This window comes from Erythrolamprus reginae, chromosome 12, assembly GCF_031021105.1.
Source record: "Erythrolamprus reginae isolate rEryReg1 chromosome 12, rEryReg1.hap1, whole genome shotgun sequence".
NCBI classification, from domain to species: domain Eukaryota; kingdom Metazoa; phylum Chordata; class Lepidosauria; order Squamata; family Dipsadidae; genus Erythrolamprus; species Erythrolamprus reginae.
In genome coordinates, this window is record NC_091961.1 from 28500166 (window position 1) to 28521444 (window position 21279).

Genomic DNA, 21279 nt, shown 5'->3' on the forward strand with positions numbered 1-21279 from the left:
GCGGACTTCAATACCCACAAGGCCGCGCGGCAGCCCTAGCCGCAGCCCTTAGAGGACTTGGGGAAAGCTGCTTGCAATGGCTTGGAGGGGCTGTTTGAGGTTGGGGCTTCGTCTGCGGGGCTCTGGCCCGAAGCCAGCCTGGAGTCGCAGAGGAATTGCTTCCTGCATTGACCGTAAGACTCCAAGGGGACAGATGGGATGAATTGGAAGGGGGAGGGGGTTGAACACTGTAGAGTCTCCTGCTTGGGGTAGGCAAAGTTGGCTCTTCTAGGACTTGTGGACTTCAACTCCCAGAATTCCTCAGCCAGTTATGCTAGCGCAGGGATTCTGGGAGTTGAAGTCCATATGTCATTGAAGGGCCAACTTTGCCTAGCCCTGGACTAGATGACCTCTAAGGTCGCTTCCAACTCTGTTTAATCTGTTAAATCTGGCTTGCCTGGAACTGCAGGTGGAAATCCAACAGGTGGTGCTTTCAGCTGGGGACGGACTGCCTCCCTGCAGCCTTTTTTCAACCCAACTCAACCTTTTGGTTGAGTTGTACTACAGCTCCCATCATCCCCAGACTGCCCTGATGGCATTTGTTAACCCCCAACTTTGGAAGGGGGTCAGCTTGGGCAAAGATTGTTGGGCTGGGAAACAGGGGCTCTTGGATGAATGGGCCCATCTGAGAGGCACTCAGGCTTAACAGCTGTTAGCCCAGGGATGGAAGAATAGAATAGAATAGAATTCTTTATTGGCCAAGTGTGATTGGACACACAAGGAATTTGTCTTTGGTGCATATGCTCTCAGCGTACATAAAAGAAAAAGAGACATTTGTCAAGAATCATGAGGTTCAACACTTAATGATTGTCATAGGGGTCAAATAAGCAATGAAGAAACAATCAATATTAATAAAAATCTTAAGATACAAGCAACAAGTGACAGTCATACAGTCCTAAGTGGGAGGAAAAGGATGATAGGAATGATGAGAAAAACTAGTAGAAACGAAAGTGCAGATTTAGTAAAAAGTCTGACAGTGTTGAGTGAATTATTTGTTTAGTAGAGTGATGGCGTTTGGGAAAAAACTGTTCTTGTGTCTAGTTGTCTTGTTGTGCAGTGCTCTGTAGCGACGTTTTGAGGGTAGGAGTTGAAACAGTTTATGTCCAGGATGTGAGGGGTCAGTAAATATTTTCCCCGCCCTCTTTTTGACTCGTGCAGTATACAGGTCCTCAATGGAAGGCAGGTTGGCAGCCATTGTTCTTTTCTGCGGTTCTGATTCTCCTCTGAAGTCTGTGTGTGCAGTCTTGGAAGGCAGCCTTAAATTAGGAAAAGACCCCTGTAGTCATTCTTTCAGGCTTCAAACCTATGGAAAAGGTTAGTCAGGAGGCAGCAGTCCAGAAAGTCTGCTTCGCTTGGTTGAATTTCAGCACAAAGTGCTGAACTCTGGTGTCCATGTTGAAGTCAGGGGAACCTCCAGATCTGGCCCCCCAAAGCAGTTTTTTTTACAATTATGAAGGGACAGAAAGCTGGATTTGGGGAAGGTTGGGGATGAAATGTTTAAGGGGGAACTTGCACTAAAAGTTTGGCTGCTCTGTAAAAAGGGAGAAGCTCAAAGAAAAGGGAGAAAGAAGCTCAAGGTAACTCCCCCTTTGTAGCGGGATGGGGGAGAGAAAGGGAAGGGAAAGGGAGGGAGGGAGGGAATAGAACATGAGGAAGGAAAGAGGGAAAGAGGAAGAAGAGAGGAGGGAAGGTATAGGGAAGGAAGGAAGGAATAGAGCCTGAGGAAGGGAGGGAGGGAGAAAAATAGAGCATGGGGGAGGGAGGAAAGGAAATAAGGAAAGAAATAGAGCATGATGAAAGGGAGGAAGGATGGAATAGAGAATGAGGAAGGAAGGAATAGGAAGGAAGGAAAATAGAGCGTGAAGGTGGGAGGAAAGGAAAGAAGGAAAGGAATAGAGCATGAGGAAGAAAAGAGGAAAGCGAGAGGAAGAAAGGATGGAAGGAAGGAATAGAGCATGAAGAAGAAAGGAATAGGGAAGGAAGGAAAATAGAGCATGAGGGAGGGAGGGAATGAAAGAAGGAAAGGGATAGAGCATTAGGAAAGGGAAGGAAGGAAGGAAGGAAGGAAGGAAGGAATTCTGCTGCACGAATCCCAGCAACCAATTAGGTAGAGTGGGCCTTCTCCGGGTCCCGTCAACTAAACAATGTCGGTTGGCAGGCCCCAGGGGAAGAGCCTTCTCTGTGGCGGCCCCGACTCTCTGGAACCAGCTCCCCCCAGAGATTAGAACTGCCCCTACTCTCCTTGCCTTTTGCAAACTCCTTAAAACCCACCTTTGTCGTCAGGCATGGGGAAACTGCGATATCTCCTCCGGGCCTATATAATTTATGTATGGTATGTTTGTAGGTATGTCTGTTTAAAAATTGGTTTTTTTTAACTATTTTAAATTTTAAATTGTAAATTATTAGATTTGTCAGGAACTGTTTTTATTGTGTTGTGAGCCGCCCCAAGTCTACGGAGAGGAGCGGCATACAAATCTAATAAATGAATGAATGAATGAATGAATGAATGAATGAATGAATGAATGAATGAAGGCAGGCAGGCAGGCAGGCAGGCAGGCAGGCAGGCAGGCAGGAAGGAAGGAAGGAAGGAAGGAAGGAAGGAAGGAAGGAAGGAAGGAAGGAAGGAAGGAAGGAAGGAAGAGTGGGGATGAAAGAACAAAGAAAGAGTTTGGGGTTTTCTATGGAGATTCTCAAATCATCCAAGTCATAGTTGTTCCAAAGGTGTTTCGTCTTCCAAAAGCCAACTGAACTTTCTTGGTGTATCCTTTGAAAACGTTTTCCTTCTCATCCCTCATCCCTCAATCCTCAGAGTTGGGGTTTCTCTTCTCCTCTCCCCACCCACAAACTTTTTTCCTTCCTGATTTCCACTTTTGCAAGCTGATTCTCTTCTGGCCTCCCCAGCTGCCGTGGGTCTCACCGAAGAGCAGCAGGAGTTTCAGAAAGTGGCTTTCGACTTTGCTGCCAAGGAGATGGCCCCCCACATGGCCGAGTGGGACGAAAAGGTGAGGCACCTGCTTGGCTTTTTGTCCTTAGGAAGTCTAGCTGACGGTTGTAGAATTCGAGGCTCCTGCCGTCTCTGCCAAGGTTAACCGTTAACCAACCAGAAATTCTTTCCTTCAGCCAGTTTGGTTTTTTTTAAAAAAGGAAACACTTTGAGATTGGTTTGAATATTAGCACACTTTGCTGTGTGTGAAAATAATCCTCAGCTATCTCTCTGGTATTAGCATTAGCAATAGCATTTAGACTTATATACCACTTCATAGAGCTTTTGCAGCCCTCTCTAAGCCGTTTGCAGAATCAATATTGTCCCCAACAATCTGGGTCCTCATTTGACCCACCTCGGAAGGATGGAAGGATGAGTCCACCTTGAGCCAGTCAGGATACAACTGCTAGCAGTGGGCAGAGGCAGGGAGGGAGGGAGGGGAGGGGAGGGAGGGAGGGAAGGAAGGAAGGAAGGAAGGAAGGAAGGAAGGAAGGAAGGAAGGAAGGACAATAGCAATAGCGTTTAGACTTATAGACCACTTCATAGAGCTTTTACAGCCCTCTCTAAGCCGTTTGCAGAATCAATATTGTCCCCAACAATCTGGGTCCTCATTTGACCCACCTCGGAAGGATGGAAGGATGAGTCCACCTTGAGCCAGTCAGGATACAACTGCTAGCAGTGGGCAGAGGCAGGGAGGGAGGGAGGGAGGGAGGGAGGGAAGGAAGGAAGGAAGGAAGGAAGGAAGGAAGGAAGGACAATAGCAATAGCGTTTAGACTTATAGACCACTTCATAGAGCTTTTACAGCCCTCTCTAAGCCGTTTGCAGAATCAATATTGTCCCCAACAATCTGGGTCCTCATTTGACCCACCTCGGAAGGATGGAAGGATGAGTCCACCTTGAGCCAGTCAGGATACAACTGCTAGCAGTGGGCAGAGGCAGGGAGGGAGGGAAGGAAGGAAGGAAGGAAGGACAATAGCAATAGCATTTAGACTTATATACCACTTTACAGTGCTTTTACAGCCCTCTTTAAGCGGTTTAAAAAATCAATATTTACAGAATCAATCCATTCAAAGAAGCAATGGGTGGAAACTAAACAAGGAGAGAAGCAACTTAGAACTAAGGAGACATTTCCCGACAGCGAGAACAATTAATCCGTGGAACAGCTTGCCTCTAGAAGTTGTGAATACCCCAACACTAGAAGTTTTTAAGATGTTGGATAACCATTCATCTGAAGCGGTGTAGGATTTCCTGCCTAAGCAGGGGGTGAGCCATAGCAAAAGTACTTAGACTTATATACCACTTCATAGTGCTTTTGCAGCCCTCTCTAAGCAGTTTACAGAGTCAGCCTCTTGCCCCCCAACAATCCGGGTCCTCATTTGACCCACCTGGGAAGGATGGAAGGCTGAGTCAACCTTGAACGAGTGGTGAGATTTGAACTGCTGAACCACAGCTAGCAGTTAGCTGAAATAGCCTGCAGTGCTGCACTCTAACCATTGCGCCATCCCGGCTCCATGTGTCTATGAGCCTGCCTCTTCTTTTGTCCCCCACCTCTGAATCTTCTTATAGTAATAGCAATAGCGTTTAGACTTATATACCGCTCCACAGTCCTTTCCAGCCCTCTCTAAGCGGTTTACAGAGTCAGCATATCGCCCCCAACAATCCGGGTCCTCATTTGACCCACTTCAGAAGGATGGAAGGCTGAGTCAACCTTGAGCCAGTCAGGATACAACTGCTAGCAGTGGGCAGAGGGAAGGAAGGAGGGAAGGAAGGAAGGAAGGACAATAACAATAGCATTTAGACTTACAGTAATCCCTCGCTACTTCACGGTTCATCTTTTGCGGATTTGGGTGAACAGTGCAGTCAGGCGGTAGGGAAAGCAAGTAGGATGCTTGGCTGCATAGCTAGAGGTATAACAAGCAGGAAGAGGGAGATTATGGTCCCGCTGTATAGAGTGCTGGTGAGACCACATTTGGAATACTGTGTTCAGTTCTGGAGACCTCACCTACAAAAAGATATTGACACAATTGAACGGGTCCAAAGACGGGCTACAAGAATGGTGGAAGGTCTTAAGCATAAAACGTATCAGGAAAGACTTAATGGACTCAATCTGTATAGTCTGGAGGACAGAAGGAAAAGGGGGGACATGATCGAAACATTTAAATATATTAAAGGGTTAAATAAGGTCCAGGAGGGAAGTGTTTTTAATAGGAAAGTGAACACAAGAACAAGGGGACACAATCTGAAGTTAGTTGGGGGAAAGATCAAAAGCAACATGAGAAAATATTATTTTACTGAAAGAGTAGTAGACCCTTGGAACAAACTTCCAGCAGATGTGGTTGGTAAATCCACAGTAACTGAATTTAAACATGCCTGGGATAAACATACTGTATATGCATCCTAAGATAAAATACAGAAAATAGTATAAGGGCAGACTAGATGGACCAGGAGGTCTTTTTCTGCCGTCAGACTTATATGTTTCTATGTTTCTATGATTCGCTATTTCACGGGTTTTCAAAGGGGGTTTAAATCTATTAAATCCATTGAAAATTTTAAATCCATTAAAAATTCATAAAATTCTTCTACGGTACTACTGTACTCTATTCAAGAAACTGGTAGGGTATCACATGTAGTTCCAGCTGTGAAACATTATAGAATGACTGTTTAATGCAAAGGGTGGGTTTTCAAAGTCCAAATACTTGTTAAATACATTAAAAAAATATCTCTTCTTTTGAAATATTTCTGGACTCTCTCAATTGTATGTATAGATTAAGATACGATATGAATAGTGTTTTTCCTTTTTCTTATTCTTTTCTGCTTTTCCTTTCCTTTTCTCTTTTATTTTTTTTATTTTTTTTTCTTTCCTTCCTGGGCTTTTAAAGAGACATAAATTTGGATATTTTCCATTGTTAAGGGCCGTTATGATAAAACGAGGGGTTTCTTTTTAAATGAAAGTAGGACTGTGTTTTCTAAGAATGCTAGAAAGGGACTGATACACGATGGCATAGTTAGGAAAAACAGCAAATATCCAAAAGAAATTTAGATAGCTATAGCACTTTAAATATAAATGAAAGTGAAGAACATTATCCAAAATCCAGGCGATAGCATTTGGAAAGGAGGTAGCACAGGATGAATGATATATACAGTGTTCCCTCGATTTTCGCGGGTTCAAACTTCGCGAAAAGTCTATACCACGGTTTTTCAAAAATATTAATTAAAAAAATACTTTGCAAGTTTTTTCCCTATACCACAATTTTTCCCGCCCGATGACATTATATGTCATCGCCAAACTTTCGTCCATCTTTAATAATTATTTTAAAAATAAACTTTAATAAATAAACATGGTGAGTAATAATCTAAATGGTTGCTAAGGGAATGGGAAATTGCAGTTTAGGGGTTTAAAGTGTTAAGGGATGGCTTGTGATACTGTTCATAGCCAAAAATAGTGTATTTACTTCCGCATCTCTACTTTGCGGAAATTCAACTTTCGCGGGTGGACTCGGAACACAACCCCCGCGAAAATCGAGGGAACACTGTACCAGAAATAATTGGATAAATAATTAGAAAAATTTGATTAATTTGACTAAGGAATTGGCATTTGATATTGTATTGTATTATATTTCAATTTGAGGTATGTAAATTGGAATCTCTGTAAGGTGTGAAAAACAATAAAAAAATTACACACACACACACACACACACACACACACACACACACACACCAAAAAATTGTATTGATGTCAGACCCATATAAGTGAGTTGTCTTATATTCTGGTGCATCTTATATTGTGAAAAATATAGTATTTCTTGCTGGACTTTGTGTAAATAATAATACTTTTGCCTTGATCAATGCTTGAAGCATGTGTGGGTTTGATGTGGCCAGATAGAACACAGCCTGCACTGGCTGCCGATCGGTTTCCGGTCACAATTCAAAGTGTTGGTAATGACCTTTAAAACCCTTCATGGCATTGGGACAGAATACATCCAGAACCGCCTTCTACCGCACGAATCCCAGTGGCCGATAAGGTCCCACAGAGTTGGCCTTCTCCGGGGCCCGTCAACCAAACAGTGTCGTTTGGCGGGCCCCAGGGGAAGAGCCTTCTCTGTGGCGGCCCCGGCCCTCTGGAACCAACTCCCCCCAGAGATTAGAATGGCCCCCACCCTCCTTGTCTTTCGCAAATTACTTAAGACCCACCTTTGTCGCCAGGCATGGGGGAGTTAAGATATTCCTTCCCCTAGGCCATTACAAGTTATGCATGATATGTTTGTGTGTATGTTTGGGTTTTGATTTTTTTTATAATAAGGGTTTTTTAGTTGTTTTTATTAATTGGATTGTTCATGTTGTTTTACCACTGTTGTTAGCCGCCCCGAGTCTGCGGAGAGGGGCGGCATACAAATACAATTAATAATAATTAATAATAATAATAATAATAATAATAATAAGTTGATCAAAATTGATCTGGCCAGATAGAATATATTCCATGGCTGCTTTTGAAAATAACACGCAAGGTTGCCAAAATGATTTATTTATTTATTTATTTATTTATTACTTAGATTTGTATGCCGCCCCTCTCCGAAGACTCGGGGCGGCTCACAACACGTGGAAACAAATCATAAATAATCTGATAAATTTAAAATTTAAAGTTTTAAAAAGACCCCATATACTAACAGACATAGACACAAGCATACCATATATAAATTAAACATGCCCAGGGGGAGATGTTTCAATTCCCCCATGCCTGACGGCAAAGGTGGGTTTTAAGGAGTTTACGGAAGGCAGGAAGAGTAGGGGCAGTTCTAATCTCCGGGGGGAGTTGGTTCCAGAGGGCCGGTGCCGCCACAGAGAAGGCTCTTCCCCTGGGGCCCGCCAACCGACATTGTTTAGTTGACGGGACCCGGAGAAGGCCCACTCTGTGGGACCTAATCGGTCGCTGGGATTCGTGCGGCAGGAGGCGGTCTCGGAGATATTCTGGTCCAATGCCATGAAGGGCTTTAAAGGTCATAACCAACACTTTGAATTGTGACCGGAAACTGATCGGCAACCAATGCAGACTGCGGAGTGATGGTGAAACATGGGCATACCTAGGTAAGCCCATGACTGCTCTCGCAGCTGCATTCTGCACGATCTGAAGTTTCCGAACACTTTTCAGAGGTAGCCCCATGTAGAGAGCATTACAGTAGTCGAACCTTGAGGTGATGAGGGCATGAGTGACTGTGAGCAATGAGTCCCGGTCCAGATAGGAGGATGGGAGGATGGATAAATCTCTTGCAATCTCGTCTTTGTTACGGACAGGAAATATTTCCAGTGGAAACACTCCGGAAGGCAGCTCAGCTGGGGTTTGGGGGCATCTACGTGAAGCCGGATGTGGGGGGCTCTGGACTCTCTCGGCTTGACACCTCCATCATCTTCGAGGCGCTCTCGACCGGCTGCGTCAGCACTACGGCTTATATTAGCATCCACAAGTGAGTTTTTGCATTGGCTTTGGTCTCCACGCTGGGAACTTCTGGGCAGGGATGGGCTTGCGAAAGCTTTTACCGCCACACTGTGGGCGTGGCTTAGTTTGTGGGCGTGGATGGATGGTCATGTGACCAGGTGGGAGTGGCTTGACAATCATGTACCCAAGGTGGCTTAAAAGTCATGTGACCGGGTGGGAGTGGCTTACTGACTAAGATAGGTTTTCAAATATTACATTATTTTTTCCAGGTAATTTTTTTTTCTCCATACAAACTTTTTCAATACATTTCAAAATACCTTCATAATACAATAAAAACAGTATCAAGTTAGTAAGCCAATTATACCCCCCCCCCAAAAAAAATTAATTAGTTTCCTATTAATTACTTCTGGTATTCATCAAAGTCACATTATTTGTTCTTTATAATGAAAAGTCACTTAAACCAAGCCCTCTTTTGGTATAGCCAAGAGCCCTCGTCGCCAAACAAACTGGTAATTTGTACAAGTCTCTTATCAGTTCTGTGATACTTAGCTTGCAGCTGTGAGGCAATTCACAGTCCTTCTTTCACAAAGTGAAACACACTTTGCTCTGGTTTAGTTTCAAAGCGGGGGAAAATCAGCACACAAAGGTCAAAGTCAGCAAAGCAGTCACGAAACACAACGATCAGATAATCCTCCACAATGGCCAAACCCACAGGCTGCTCTTTATAGCAGCCTCACTAATGACCACAGCCCCACCCAACCACAGGTGGCCACATTTTCTTTGATAATAATCTCTCAGTTGTTGTTGCCTATGCATCACTCTCCGCATGCGTGGCTGTATCATTAACTCTTGTTCTGAATCCAAGGAGGAGCTAGAGAATTGATCTCCTTCTGGGTTGTCTGCCACACTCTCCTCCTCCCTGTCACTCATGTCTTCTTGGTCAGAGGAGCCTTCATCAGCAGATTCCACCGGGGGCAAAACAGGCCTGCAGCATGTGGATGTCTCCCCCACATCCACAGCCCTTGGGGCAGGAGCTGGGCCAGAGCTAACCACAACAAGCAGGACTAGAACTCACAGTCTCCTGGTGATTTGGCCCAAAGTCACCCAGCTAGCTTTCATGCCTAAGCAGGACTAGAACTCACCATCTCCTGGTGTTTGGCCCAAAGTCACCCAGCCCACTTTTATGCCTAAAGCGAGACTCGAACTCACCGTCTCCAGCTTTCTAACCTGATGCCGTCACCACTAACTGGCTCTGTTATCGATGGCTTCATAATCCGCGGCTCGGTTTCTCTCCCTCCGCTGCAGCATGTGCGCTTGGATGATTGACGTCTTTGGGGACGAGGAGCAGAGACGGAGATTCTGCCCTTCCCTTTGCAGCATGGAAAAATTGGCCTCTTACTGCCTGACGGAGCCGGGTGAGACAAGCGTGTCCCTTCCCAACTCTTGAAAAGCCAGCGCGGGTTTTGGTACAGTTGGCTAGAAAATAGAGATGAAGTTCATCCATAAAGAGTATTTAGGAGTTATATTAAAATTGTATATATTTGTGAATATTGCTGTATAGTAATGGCAAAAAATATCAGGTGTGTACATCAATAACTATAGAATATATGGAATGGAATAGGGAATAGGAAATAGAATAGAAAATATAGAGAATAGAATAGAAAATAGAATAGAATAGGAATAGAAATAGAAAGCAGAATGGAAAATGGAATAGAAATTAGATTAGATTAGATTTATTGGATTTATATGCCGCCCCTCTCCGCAGACTCCGGGCGGCTCACAACAATGGCAAAAACAGTACATAGTGACAAATCTAATATTTACCAATCTAATTACAGTTTTAGGTTAAAAAATTCATAAAAACAACCCCAATATATATAAAAAACAAGCACACAATCAATCATACACCAAAACAACACGGGCAAGGGGGAGATAATAATTATAGGATAGAAAATACAGAGAATAGGATAGAAAATGGAATGGAGTAGATTTGAGTGGAGTAGAGTAGAATATGGAGAATAGAATAAGAAATAGAAAATGAAATAGAAAATAGAGAATAGAATAGAATAGAAAATAGAATAGAATAGGATAAAAATAGAATAGAATAGAACAGAATAGAATAGAATAATAGAGTTGGAAGGGGCCTTGGAGGTCTTCTAGTCCAACCCATGAGCCTTGGTGCCGCAGTGGTTAGAGTGCAGCACTGCAAGCTGCTTCTGCTGACCGCTATCTGTAGTTCACCAGTTCAAATCTCACCAGGCTCAAGGTTGACTCAGGCTTCCATCCTTCTGAGGTGGGTCAAATGAGGACCCAGATTGTTAGGGGCAAGAGTCTGATTCTGTAAACAGCTTAGAGAGGGCTGTCAAGCACTATGAAGAGGTATATAAGTCTAAGTACTTTTGCTATGGCTAACCCCCTGCTTAGGCAGGAAATCCTACACCGCTTCAGATAAATGGTTATCCAACATCTTAAAAGCTTCTAGTGTTGGGGTATTCACAACTTCTAGTGGCAAGCTGTTCCACGGATTAATTGTTCTCGCTGTCGGGAAATGTCTCCTTAGTTCTAAGTTGCTTCTCCCCTTGTTTAGTTCCCACCCATTGCTTCTTTGAATGGATGGGCGATGAGAGGGAAAATGGGAACCGGATCAGGAGCTTCCTAATGAAAATATCCCGAATTCTCCCTTTCTCTTTAGGAAGCGGAAGCGATGCGGCTTCGTTGCTAACTTCAGCCAAGAAACACGGCGATGTGTATATTCTCAATGGGTCCAAGGTATCCTTCTCCCTCTCAGAAATCATCTGGCCGGCACACATGCGTGTTGTAGCTGAGGGCAATGGCTCGCGTGCCAGCAGATATGGCTCCGCGTGCCACCTGTGGCACCTGTGCCCTAGGTTCGCCATCACTGTCCTATGCCCACCCACCTTGGTGGAAGCGGAAGAAGGACTTGCCATGTTGGCCCAATCTGAATGGGCAACGTGACAAGTTTGTGGGTGGGTTACTTTCAACTGGGTAGGAAACTCACATCCAGTTTTCCCAGTGTGGGTGCCAGGATGGCTCTGGAAATAAATTGGAACTTGTTCTGGTTTCAGGCTAATTCAGATAATAATTGGAATAAATGATTGCCAGGTGCTTATCTTTGTAAAAACACAGCAGCAGCTTCTTTCTTTTTCCTTCACCTTCTGGTAATCCCAGCGACCGGTTAGGTCCCACAGAGTTGGCCTTCTCCGGGTCCTGTCGACTAAACAATGTCGTTTGGCGGGACCCAGGAGAAGAGCCTTCTCTGTGGTGGCCCCGACCCTCTGAAACCAGCTCCCCCCAGATATCAGAGTTGCCCCCACCCTCCTTGCCTTTCGCAAGCTCCTTAAAACCCACCTCTGTCGTCAGGCATGGGGGAATTGAAATCTTCCCTTCCCCCTAGGCTTATAGAATTTATACATGGCATGCTTGTATGTATGATTGGTTCTTTAAATTGGTTTTTTTAAGATTATTTTTAATATTAGATTTGTTTACATTGTCTTTTTTATTGTTGTTAGCCGCCCTGAGTCTTCGGAGAGGGGCGGCATACAAATATAATAAATGAATAATTAAATAAATAAATACATCTGCTCTGACGCAATGCTTTTCCTTCTCATCTCCCTCTTTAGTAGTTAATCAAATAATCTTAGTAGTAACATCAAAACATTCCACAAGTCATTCTAAAATTTATGGGCTAATCAGCGCTAGCAAGGAGCCATAAAAACAGGTTATAAATCACACAATTCTTTGCTTACTTTCCGGAGCGTGTCGGGGACGCCTCCATCTTGGTATGACAAGATTGAACGGAATCAGTTTCTTCTTCCGTTCACACCCGGATGTGTGGTAATTGATCAACTAGTTCCTCACCTCCTAGTATCTGCTCCCTGTAACTTCTGGGAACATCTGAAAGGGGTTAACCCATCTCCAGTCCTCCCCACTTGATTCTGAATCCATGTCTAAGTCATTAGCCCCCTCCTCTCCATCACTAACCTTCCTTTCTGTCTGTAAATCAGGCAAATATGCCAATTCTAAATCGTTCCCCCCTTTGGAATCTGAGATTCCTCAGGCTGAAAGGGAGTACAGTGTTCCCTCGATTTTCGCGGGTTCGACCTTCGCGAATAGCCTATACCGCGGTTTTTAAAAAAATATTAATTAAAAAATACTTCGTGGGTTTTTTTCTATACCACGGTTTTTCCCGCCCAATGACATCATACATCATCGCCAAACTAATGATTTTTGCAAATAAATAACAAAAAAAAGGTATTATTGTTAATAAATAATTATGTTCATAAATATCAGGATCACTAAGTGTCTTATTCAATGGTGAGTACCAGTAATAATGGTGAGTAAATGGTTGTTAAGGGAATGGGAAATGGTAGTTTAGGGATTTAAAGTGTTAAAGGATGGCTTGTGATACTGTCCATAGCCAAAAAATGGTGTATTTACTTCCGCATCTCTACTTCGCGGAAATTCGACTTTCGCAGGCAGTCTCAGAACGCTGTATACGCAACAGAACTTTGAGGAGCACTTTGACTCGGACTCTGATTTAGTTTGGATGTTGGCTGAAACCTTGACACAGACCTCCCCTGCTTCCAACTCTATTAATCTCTTACCTTCTGTTTCGCTTCTCCCAGGCTTTCATCAGCGGTGGTGGCGATGCTGACCTCTACGTGGTGATGTGCCGTACAGGCGGGTCAGGTCCGAAGGGCATTTCCTGCCTGGTGTTGGAGAAAGGAACTCCCGGCTTGAGTTTTGGCAAAAAGGAGAAGAAAGTAAGAACCGTTGGGTGGTCTCCTATGTCCTGGGTTGGCTGTGGCCACCTGGACACAAGAATAGTTTTTTCCCCGAATGCCATCAAAACAAATAATTCCCTCAACAATGTCAAACTATTTACTGAGTCTGCACTATTATTAATACTATTTTTTGCCCATCATTCCTATCACCCATTTCCTCCCATTATTTATTTATTTATTTATTTATTCATTCGTTATTTATTAATTTATTATTAATTTATTATTTATTAATTTATTATTTATTTATTTATTATTTAACTTTATTTATTTAACTTTATTTACTTACTTACTTATTTATATTTATTTATTATTTAACTTTATTTATTTATTTGTTTGTTTGTTTGTTTGTTTGTTTGTTAATTAATTAGATTTGTATGCCGCCCTTCTCCGAGGATTCGGGGCAGCTAGCAGCATATACTGTAATAACAATACAGCACAACGGCAAATCTAATTAAATTTAAAATTACAATAGAAAAATCCAATATTTAAAAATAATCATACCTTTTCAATCATACAACATGTATCTCACTTCATTGGCCAGGGGGCTGAGACCTAATTGCCCCAAGCCTGGCAACATAGGTGAGTCTTAAGACTCTTACGGAAGGCAAGGAGGTTGGGGGCAGTGCGAATCTCCAGGGGGAGCTGATTCCAGAGGGCTGGGGTCCCCACAGAGAAGGCTCTTCCCTAGGCCCCGCTAAGCAACATTGCTTGATGAGACCTGGAGAAGGCCAACTCTGTGGGACCTGACCAGTTGCTGGGACTCATACGGCAGAAGGTGGTCCCACAAGCATTCTATTCTATTCTATTCTAAAAGAAGGCTGGCCTATTTTCTTTGCAGGTGGGCTGGAATTCGCAACCGACCCGGGCGGTTATCTTCGAAGATTGTGCTGTTCCGGTGGCCAACCGTCTAGGAGAGGAAGGCCACGGGTTCAACATCGCCATGCAGGGCCTCAACGGAGGGAGAATTAATATCGGTAAGGAAGGTGATATGGGGTTGGCCGATAAGAGTCAGATGGAATTTGTGGTTCAGAGGCTGTGTTTGGTTTTTATTTTTCTCCAGCGTCCTGCTCCTTGGGGGCGGCCCATGCTTCGGTTCTCCTGGCTCGAGATCATCTTAATGTCCGCAAACAATTCGGAGAGGTCTTGGCCACCAACCAGGTGCGTTTCTGTGGGATCCTTAAACAGCAGCTGCCAGAATATCTCCGGGACCCCCTTCTGCCGCACGAATCCCAGCAACCGATTAGGTCCCACAGAGTTGGCCTTCTCCGGGTCCCGTCGACCAAACAATGTCGGTTGGCGGGACCCAGGGGAAGAGCCTTCTCTGTGGCGGCCCCGACCCTCTGGAATCAGCTCCCCCCAGAGATTAGAATTGCCCCCACCCTCCTTGCCTTTCGTAAACTCCTTAACTCATCAGGCATGGGGGAACTGAGATATTCCTTCCCCCTCTCAAGCCTATACAATTTATGCATGGTATGTTTGTTTGTATGTATATTTGGTTTTAATAAGGGTTTTTAGTCATTTTTAATATTAGATTTGTTTCATGTTGTTTTATTGTTGTTGTTAGCTGCCCCGGGTCTGCGGAGAGGAGCGGCATACAAATCTAATAAATAAATAAATAATAATAAATAAAAGCCCAAACAGTTCTAGGCTACATTAACAGAGGGATGGAATCAAGATCACATTAAGTGTTAATACCACTTTATAAGGCCACACTTGGAATACTATGTTAGCATGCTAAGCAATTATTTGTACTACAGTATTCCTAAAACAAACTTATACAGAGTAGATGTAGTGGCAGATATCTAGTCAATAACCCAGACCAGTACAATTTGAGGATAAACATTATTTACATATATTCAGTAGAGTAGTCAGTACACAGTCCAAGCCATACACACATACATCAATCATTCATATACAAACTGAGATCAGAACACACAGTTCTATACACACAGCAATTATTTCACAATTCTCCCCTGCAGAACACCCAGTTCTATACACACAACAATTCTACAATAATTCTTCCTCGGATATATATAATACCATAAGTATTACTTACATAAACAATACATAGACAACATTTATAAAGCCCTTCATGGCACTGGACCAGATTATCTCAGGGACCGCCTTCGGCTGCACGAATCCCAGCGACCAGTTAGGTCCCACAGAGTGGGTCTTCTCCGGGTCCCGTCAACTAAACAATGTCGCTGGGCGGGACCCAGGGGAAGAGCCTTCTCTGTGGCAGCCCCGGCCCTCTGGAACCAACTCCCCCCCAGAGATTAGAATTGCCCCCACCCTCCTTGCCTTTCGTAAGCTTCTTAAAACCCACCTCTGCCGCTAGGCATGGGGGAACTGAGATACTCTTTCTCCCTAGGCCTTTACAATTTTATGCATGGTATGTCTGGATGTATGTTTGGTTTTATAATAAGGGTTTTTGTTTTAATATTGGATTGTTATATGCTGTTTTTGTTATTGTTGTTAGCCGCCCCGAGTCTGCAGAGAGGGGCGGCATACAAATCCAATAAATTAATAAATAAATAAAATAAATTTATCACAAAGCAAATCTACAGTATAGTCACACAGACAAAATTAGCAGAGTGAGATCAGGGAGGAAGAGAGGTATCTGGTTCCCTCTTATAGCTAATTGCAACTCTAGTCCTTAAAGCAGTAGCTTGCTAATTCCTTTAATCACACATTTCTGGCTTAAGTTATATACTGTACAGCCCAACCAGTTATACACACAGTATTAACGCACTGCATTCAATTTTGGTCACCACGCTGTAAAAAGGATGTTGAGACTCTAGAAAGAGTGCAGAGAAGAGCAATAGAATAAGTTAGTACCATTATACAGACTTGCCTCACACTTGCCTGCTTTTTATTTTTTGTTACTTTTAAATGTTTATGTTTGTATTGTTTGTTATATATAAATAAAATTTATATACCAGTTGTTAGTACAAGGTACATGGTTGTTAGGGTTTGCCATTGTAAACTACCTATTGTAGTCTCTTGTACTATCACTTTAAATATTTTGGGCTGGCTCGCCATAAGAGGGCGCCACTACTCCTTCCCTCAATGATGCTTTATCGCTCATTCGTTTTTGCTTTGCCTTGAGGGGGGGGAGTGTATTTGCTTAGTGCTTGTTATGGTATTTTCTTAGTGCTTGTTATGGTGTTTGCTTAGTGCTTGTTATGGTATTTGCTTAGTGCTTGTTATGGTATTTGCTTAGTGCTTGTTATGGTATTTGCTTAGTGCTTGTTATGGATTGTTTCTATTTTGTATAGTACTTATTAAGCATAACTAAGTCTATGTCTTTTTCTTTGGCTTTACCACACATCCACATTCTGTTAAAATTCTCTGCTCAGTGTATGTCAAAGGTCTCATAGCCAAGCTATACCGAGACATACCAACACCGGTATATAAAAAAAGAAGTAGCCTGCAGTACTGCATTCTCACCACTGCGTCACCACGGCGCTTAAGAGGAAGGGTGAGCCCAGCCAGCTCAACATTGAATCAGGATTCCATGGGACGGACGAGGGTTTAACTACTTCCCTCTTTCTTCTTTTCAGTATCTCCAATTCCAGCTGGCTCAGATGGCCACCCGGTTAGTGGCAGCGCGCCTAATGGTGCGCAACGCCGCCCGAGCTCTGCAGGAACAGCGGAACGATGCTGTTGCGTTGTGCTCCATGGCCAAGCTCTTTGCCACCGATGAGTGCTTTGCGGTAAGTGAAAACTCTCCGTGTAGGGCGCAGGATAATTTAATTTAATTTAATTGACTTAATTTATTTGACCATCTCAAGGGACTCAGGGCAGCTTACAGCAATAGAATCTAATAATAATAATAATAGTAATAATAGTAATAATAGTAATAATAATAATATAATTATAATTATATTATTATATTAGTGCTTGTTATGGTATTATAAATTTATAAATATATAAATTATATATTATTATTATTACAATCATCATCATCATCATCATCATCATTATTATTATTATTATTATTATTATTTATTAGATTTTTATGCCGCCCCTCTCCGAAGACTCGGGGCGGCTCACAACAATAATAAAAAACAATATTATAGCAAAACAAATCTAATATTAAAAAAGAAGCACATAAAATATGTTAGAAGTCAAATTTGAAGTCAAATAATGAGGAGCCTCGGTGGTACAGTGGTTAGAATTCAATATTGCAAACTACTGACCACTGGCTGCCACCCTCTTGATTCTTGACAAATGTATATTTTCTTTTATGTACACTGAGAGCATATGCACCAAAGACAAATTCCTTGTGTGTCCAATCACACTTGGCCATTCTATTCTATTCTATTCTATTCTATTTTATGTTCTATTCTAATTGTTGTCCTACAGAAATTCTTCATTTGTCCACTAGAGGGAGGTCTTGCCTTTCCATTGAGAAATGCGCACAGGATTGAAAAGCTGCAGCCGCCCAGACATTGTTAAAACTACCACTCCCAGAATTCCTGAAAATTATCCATCCAGAATAGGATTCTGGAACACCAGGACAGCCATCGAATCCCAATTAGTTACAGAAATTACAGAGAGGCCTCAACTTGCACACCCACAAAATAAGCCATGCCCACATTGTGGTAGTAAAAAACATTTGCAGCCCTTCGCTGCTAGAACCTGGCGTGCTCTTCTTAGAAAGCCCAGGATTTTTCCTTGCACCTGAGTTTTCACCGGGTTTCTCCTCTTCCTCGTAGATCTGTAATCAAGCTCTGCAGATGCACGGGGGCTACGGCTACCTGAAGGATTATGCTGTGCAACAGTTTGTGCGAGACATCAGGGTGCACCAGATTTTGGAAGGTAGGTTGTTGGACAGGTCCTAGGACAGTGAAAAAAAGGCAAACTTTTTTCTTTGCAGAGAGTAACAGTGAAAAAGCTTGCAAGCCGGTAAGAGCTGGGAACATGGTTAGCACCTGGTTAGGGCTGGAAAGAAACTTACTCAGAACAATTTAGAATAATGCAAAAAACCCTGCAAAGACTTAGGACGTGGAAAACATTCTTCGCAGAGAGTAACAATGAAAGAGCCTGCAAGGTAAGAGCTGGAAAGATTGTTAGCAGCTAGTTAGGGCTGAAAAAAGAATCTACAGAGTATAAGACGCACCCAAATTATCAGCCTCTTTTGGGCTGGAAAACGGTGCGTCTTATACACCGAAAAATACGGCAATTGCCAAGCTCAATGACTGTTGTAAGTCGAAGGTCTGCATCTTGAGATTTTGTGGTGGGGTTTGAATGCTTGTCTGGTGGTGGGCACTACTCACAGAGCACCTGTTTTATGGTATGTGTGTGTTAGAAATATAGAAACATAGAAGTCTGACGGCACAAAAAGACCTCATGGTCCATCTAGTCTGCCCTTATAGTATTTTCTGCATTTTATCTTAGGATGGATATATGTTTATCCCAGGCATGTTTAAATTCAGTTACTGTGGATTTATCTACCACGTCTGCTGGAAGTTTGTTCCAAGGATCTACTACTCTTTCAGTAAAATAATATTTTCTCATGTTGCTTCTGATCTTTCCCCCAACTAACTTCAGATTGTGTCCCCTTGTTCTTGTGTTCACTTTCCTAAAAACACTTCCCTCCTGGACCTTATTTAACCCTTTAACATATTTAAATGTTTCGATCAAGTCCCCCCTTTTCCTTCTGTCCTCCAGACTATACAGATTGAGTTCATGAAGTCTTTCCTGATACCTTTTATGCTTAAGACCTTCCACCATTCTTGTAGCCCGTTCAATTTTGTCAATATCTTTTTGTACGTGAGGTCTCCAGAACTGAACACAGTATTCCAAATGTGTTCATATTTTTTTTTAAAATCAATAAAAATATTAAATATTTTTTTTAAGAAAAAGGATGCTAAATGGGGAATTCCTGGCCTTTTGGCACCTCTTCTGCACCCAGGCCGTTCTGCAATTTGCTAACCAATGCACCTTTGTTTTCTTCTTTGCGGACTGCAGGGACCAATGAAATCATGAAGATGGTCATAGCCAGGTCTCTGTTACAGGCGTGACCGTCCGGAGCTGGTCACAGGGTCTCGACGTGTTACAAGCTGCCTTTTGGGAGACCAGCCGGCTGGTGGGAAGAGAAGGCGATGCGTTTTTCTCCGCCGTCTCCTTGACCTAAAACTCCAGATTTTTTTTGCGACAGGCGCAGGCTGGTACAGCTGGAAAGGGACAACAAAGGCGGGCTGGGTCTCAATGGAGGCTTTTGTCCGGCTCTGGACATCTGCTTCCCACAGCCGGTTAGAAATTCCTCCGTGTGGGAGTTCTACATCAGCCCTCCCATCACCATCGGGCGTTCCCGCATCCCAGCACCGTTCCCTGGGAAGAATCGGATCCATTCTTGGATTTCGCTTAGACTGGGAAACCCACTCCTTTTCTTTCTTAAGCATATTTAAAAACGTATCTTAAATGTATTTCTCTCCAGAAAAAAAAGTTTGCCAAAGGAGACAAAAATATCTAAAAAAAATTCCTCCATCTTTTAACACGGAGATAAATTCTTGCCGTGCTCACGGTCAGAGTTGAAGAAGCTTCTTGGAGGAGAAGCGAAACATCTTCAAAGACAAAAAATTCCAAGGAAATGGTTTTTTTCATTGTGTCAAGATGGCAAAAACAGAAAAGCCAACAATGAACTCATTTCTTTATTTGCGTTCAGAAGCATCGCTATTAAAATAAAGACGTACTCTATACCACACACAATTTAAAACGTAAAAATCATACGATTAAAATCTGTACAAGCTAAAAACGAATCTTGCCCAGAGTGAACTGCAAACTGCAGATTATTTCTTTCCGAATGTTGGAATCAATAAATGCCTTGTGATTTCTTTGTCTTTCGCATTTTCTGGTTTTCGGCTTGTTTGGGGGAGAAGATTTCATCCCGTCTTCTTGAGGCTTGTCAAAGAGAGCTGGCTTTTGAATCCATCATTATTTCTTTTATATCAGAATCCGGGAGGAGTTGGGCGGCCGATAAATTAATTAAATTAAATTTAGGAAATTTCTGTTGCTTTCTACTCACACACGGCAACTCAAGGCGGCTTAAAAGAATATAAAAACCTCATACAAAACAATAAAACTAATAAAAGAACCATATAATCAATTAATATAATAAAATCTCCCCCGAGAGAGGGAGCCACCACGGAGAAGGCCCTTCTTCTGGGACCTACAGGTATCAGGTGAATCGCCCTAGGGTTGGCCACAGGGCTGGATTCTAACTTACCTTGCTCCTGGTTTGCTTCCTTCTGCACCGCATGGCTATGCAGCAAGGGTGTGCTTCGCATGCACCTGTGCGGTACCGAGAACGCAGTTTTTATAGATGCACAAAAGCATAAACAGACATAAACAAGATGGTGGTGCATGCACATTGCCAAAAACGTGCACAGCGATAAGAACAAGCAAAAAATTGCAAAAAAATAAAGCGCTAAAAACAAGATGGTGGTGCATGCATAGCGCCAAAAATTTGGCTGAATTTTGATTACGCAATCATGGGGATGCTAAAAAGTGGTGACTGTAAATGGATAAGGTCACTTTGTGCCTATATAATTTTGAACATTCACAAAATGAACTGTTGTGTGTTGAGTACCTGTATTGAATAAAAATCTTTGTGTGTGTGTGTATCTAGATTGTTGTGCAATATGCTGACTCTAAACCACTTAGAGAGGCTTGATAGCCCTGTGAAGTGGTATATAAGTCCAAATGCTATTGCTATACGTGTAGAGTACATAGGTACAATTGCTTTTTGTACATGTAGTGGCATTTAAGGAGTATAAACCCTGTCACAAATTAAAACTAATACAAAATAAGAGAAAAATCAAGCCAAAGGAAAGTGCAGGAAAGTAAATTAGAGAGAGTAATGATTTATGTATTTGATGATTTGATAGGGATTAGACCTATGAGAGGATGAGGGAGATACAATATAATTCGGAGTAATTGTCATAGCTTTAACGCTAATGGAAAACAAAATTAATGTAAGAGATAAAAGGAATGAGAAATATGATTGAGGGAA

At 42.7% G+C, this 21279-nt stretch overlaps 1 protein-coding gene across 1 annotated transcript; it reads left to right on the forward strand.

Moving 5' to 3' along the window:
- Positions 1-5: 5 nt before the first annotated feature.
- ACAD8 (acyl-CoA dehydrogenase family member 8) lies at positions 6-20107 on the forward strand. The gene is made up of 11 exons (XM_070765143.1): positions 6-173; positions 2941-3041; positions 8313-8482; positions 9760-9869; positions 11147-11223; positions 13101-13238; positions 14098-14233; positions 14320-14417; positions 16823-16975; positions 17981-18083; positions 19236-20107. Exons 1-11 carry the CDS (start codon positions 77-79, stop codon positions 19286-19288), a joined length of 1236 nt encoding a protein of 411 aa, XP_070621244.1. The 5' UTR covers positions 6-76; the 3' UTR covers positions 19289-20107.
- The last annotated feature ends 1172 nt before the right edge of the window (positions 20108-21279 follow it).

Bases quoted from the DNA above. Each gene is read 5' to 3' on its own strand.
- ACAD8 (XM_070765143.1), top strand. From the start codon at position 77: ATGGCTTGGAGGGGCTGTTTGAGGTTGGGGCTTCGTCTGCGGGGCTCT. The intron at 13,239-14,097 runs GTAAGAACCGTT...TTTTCTTTGCAG, and splicing joins TTGGCAAAAAGGAGAAGAAA to GTGGGCTGGAATTCGCAACC. The intron at 14,234-14,319 runs GTAAGGAAGGTG...ATTTTTCTCCAG, and splicing joins CGGAGGGAGAATTAATATCG to CGTCCTGCTCCTTGGGGGCG.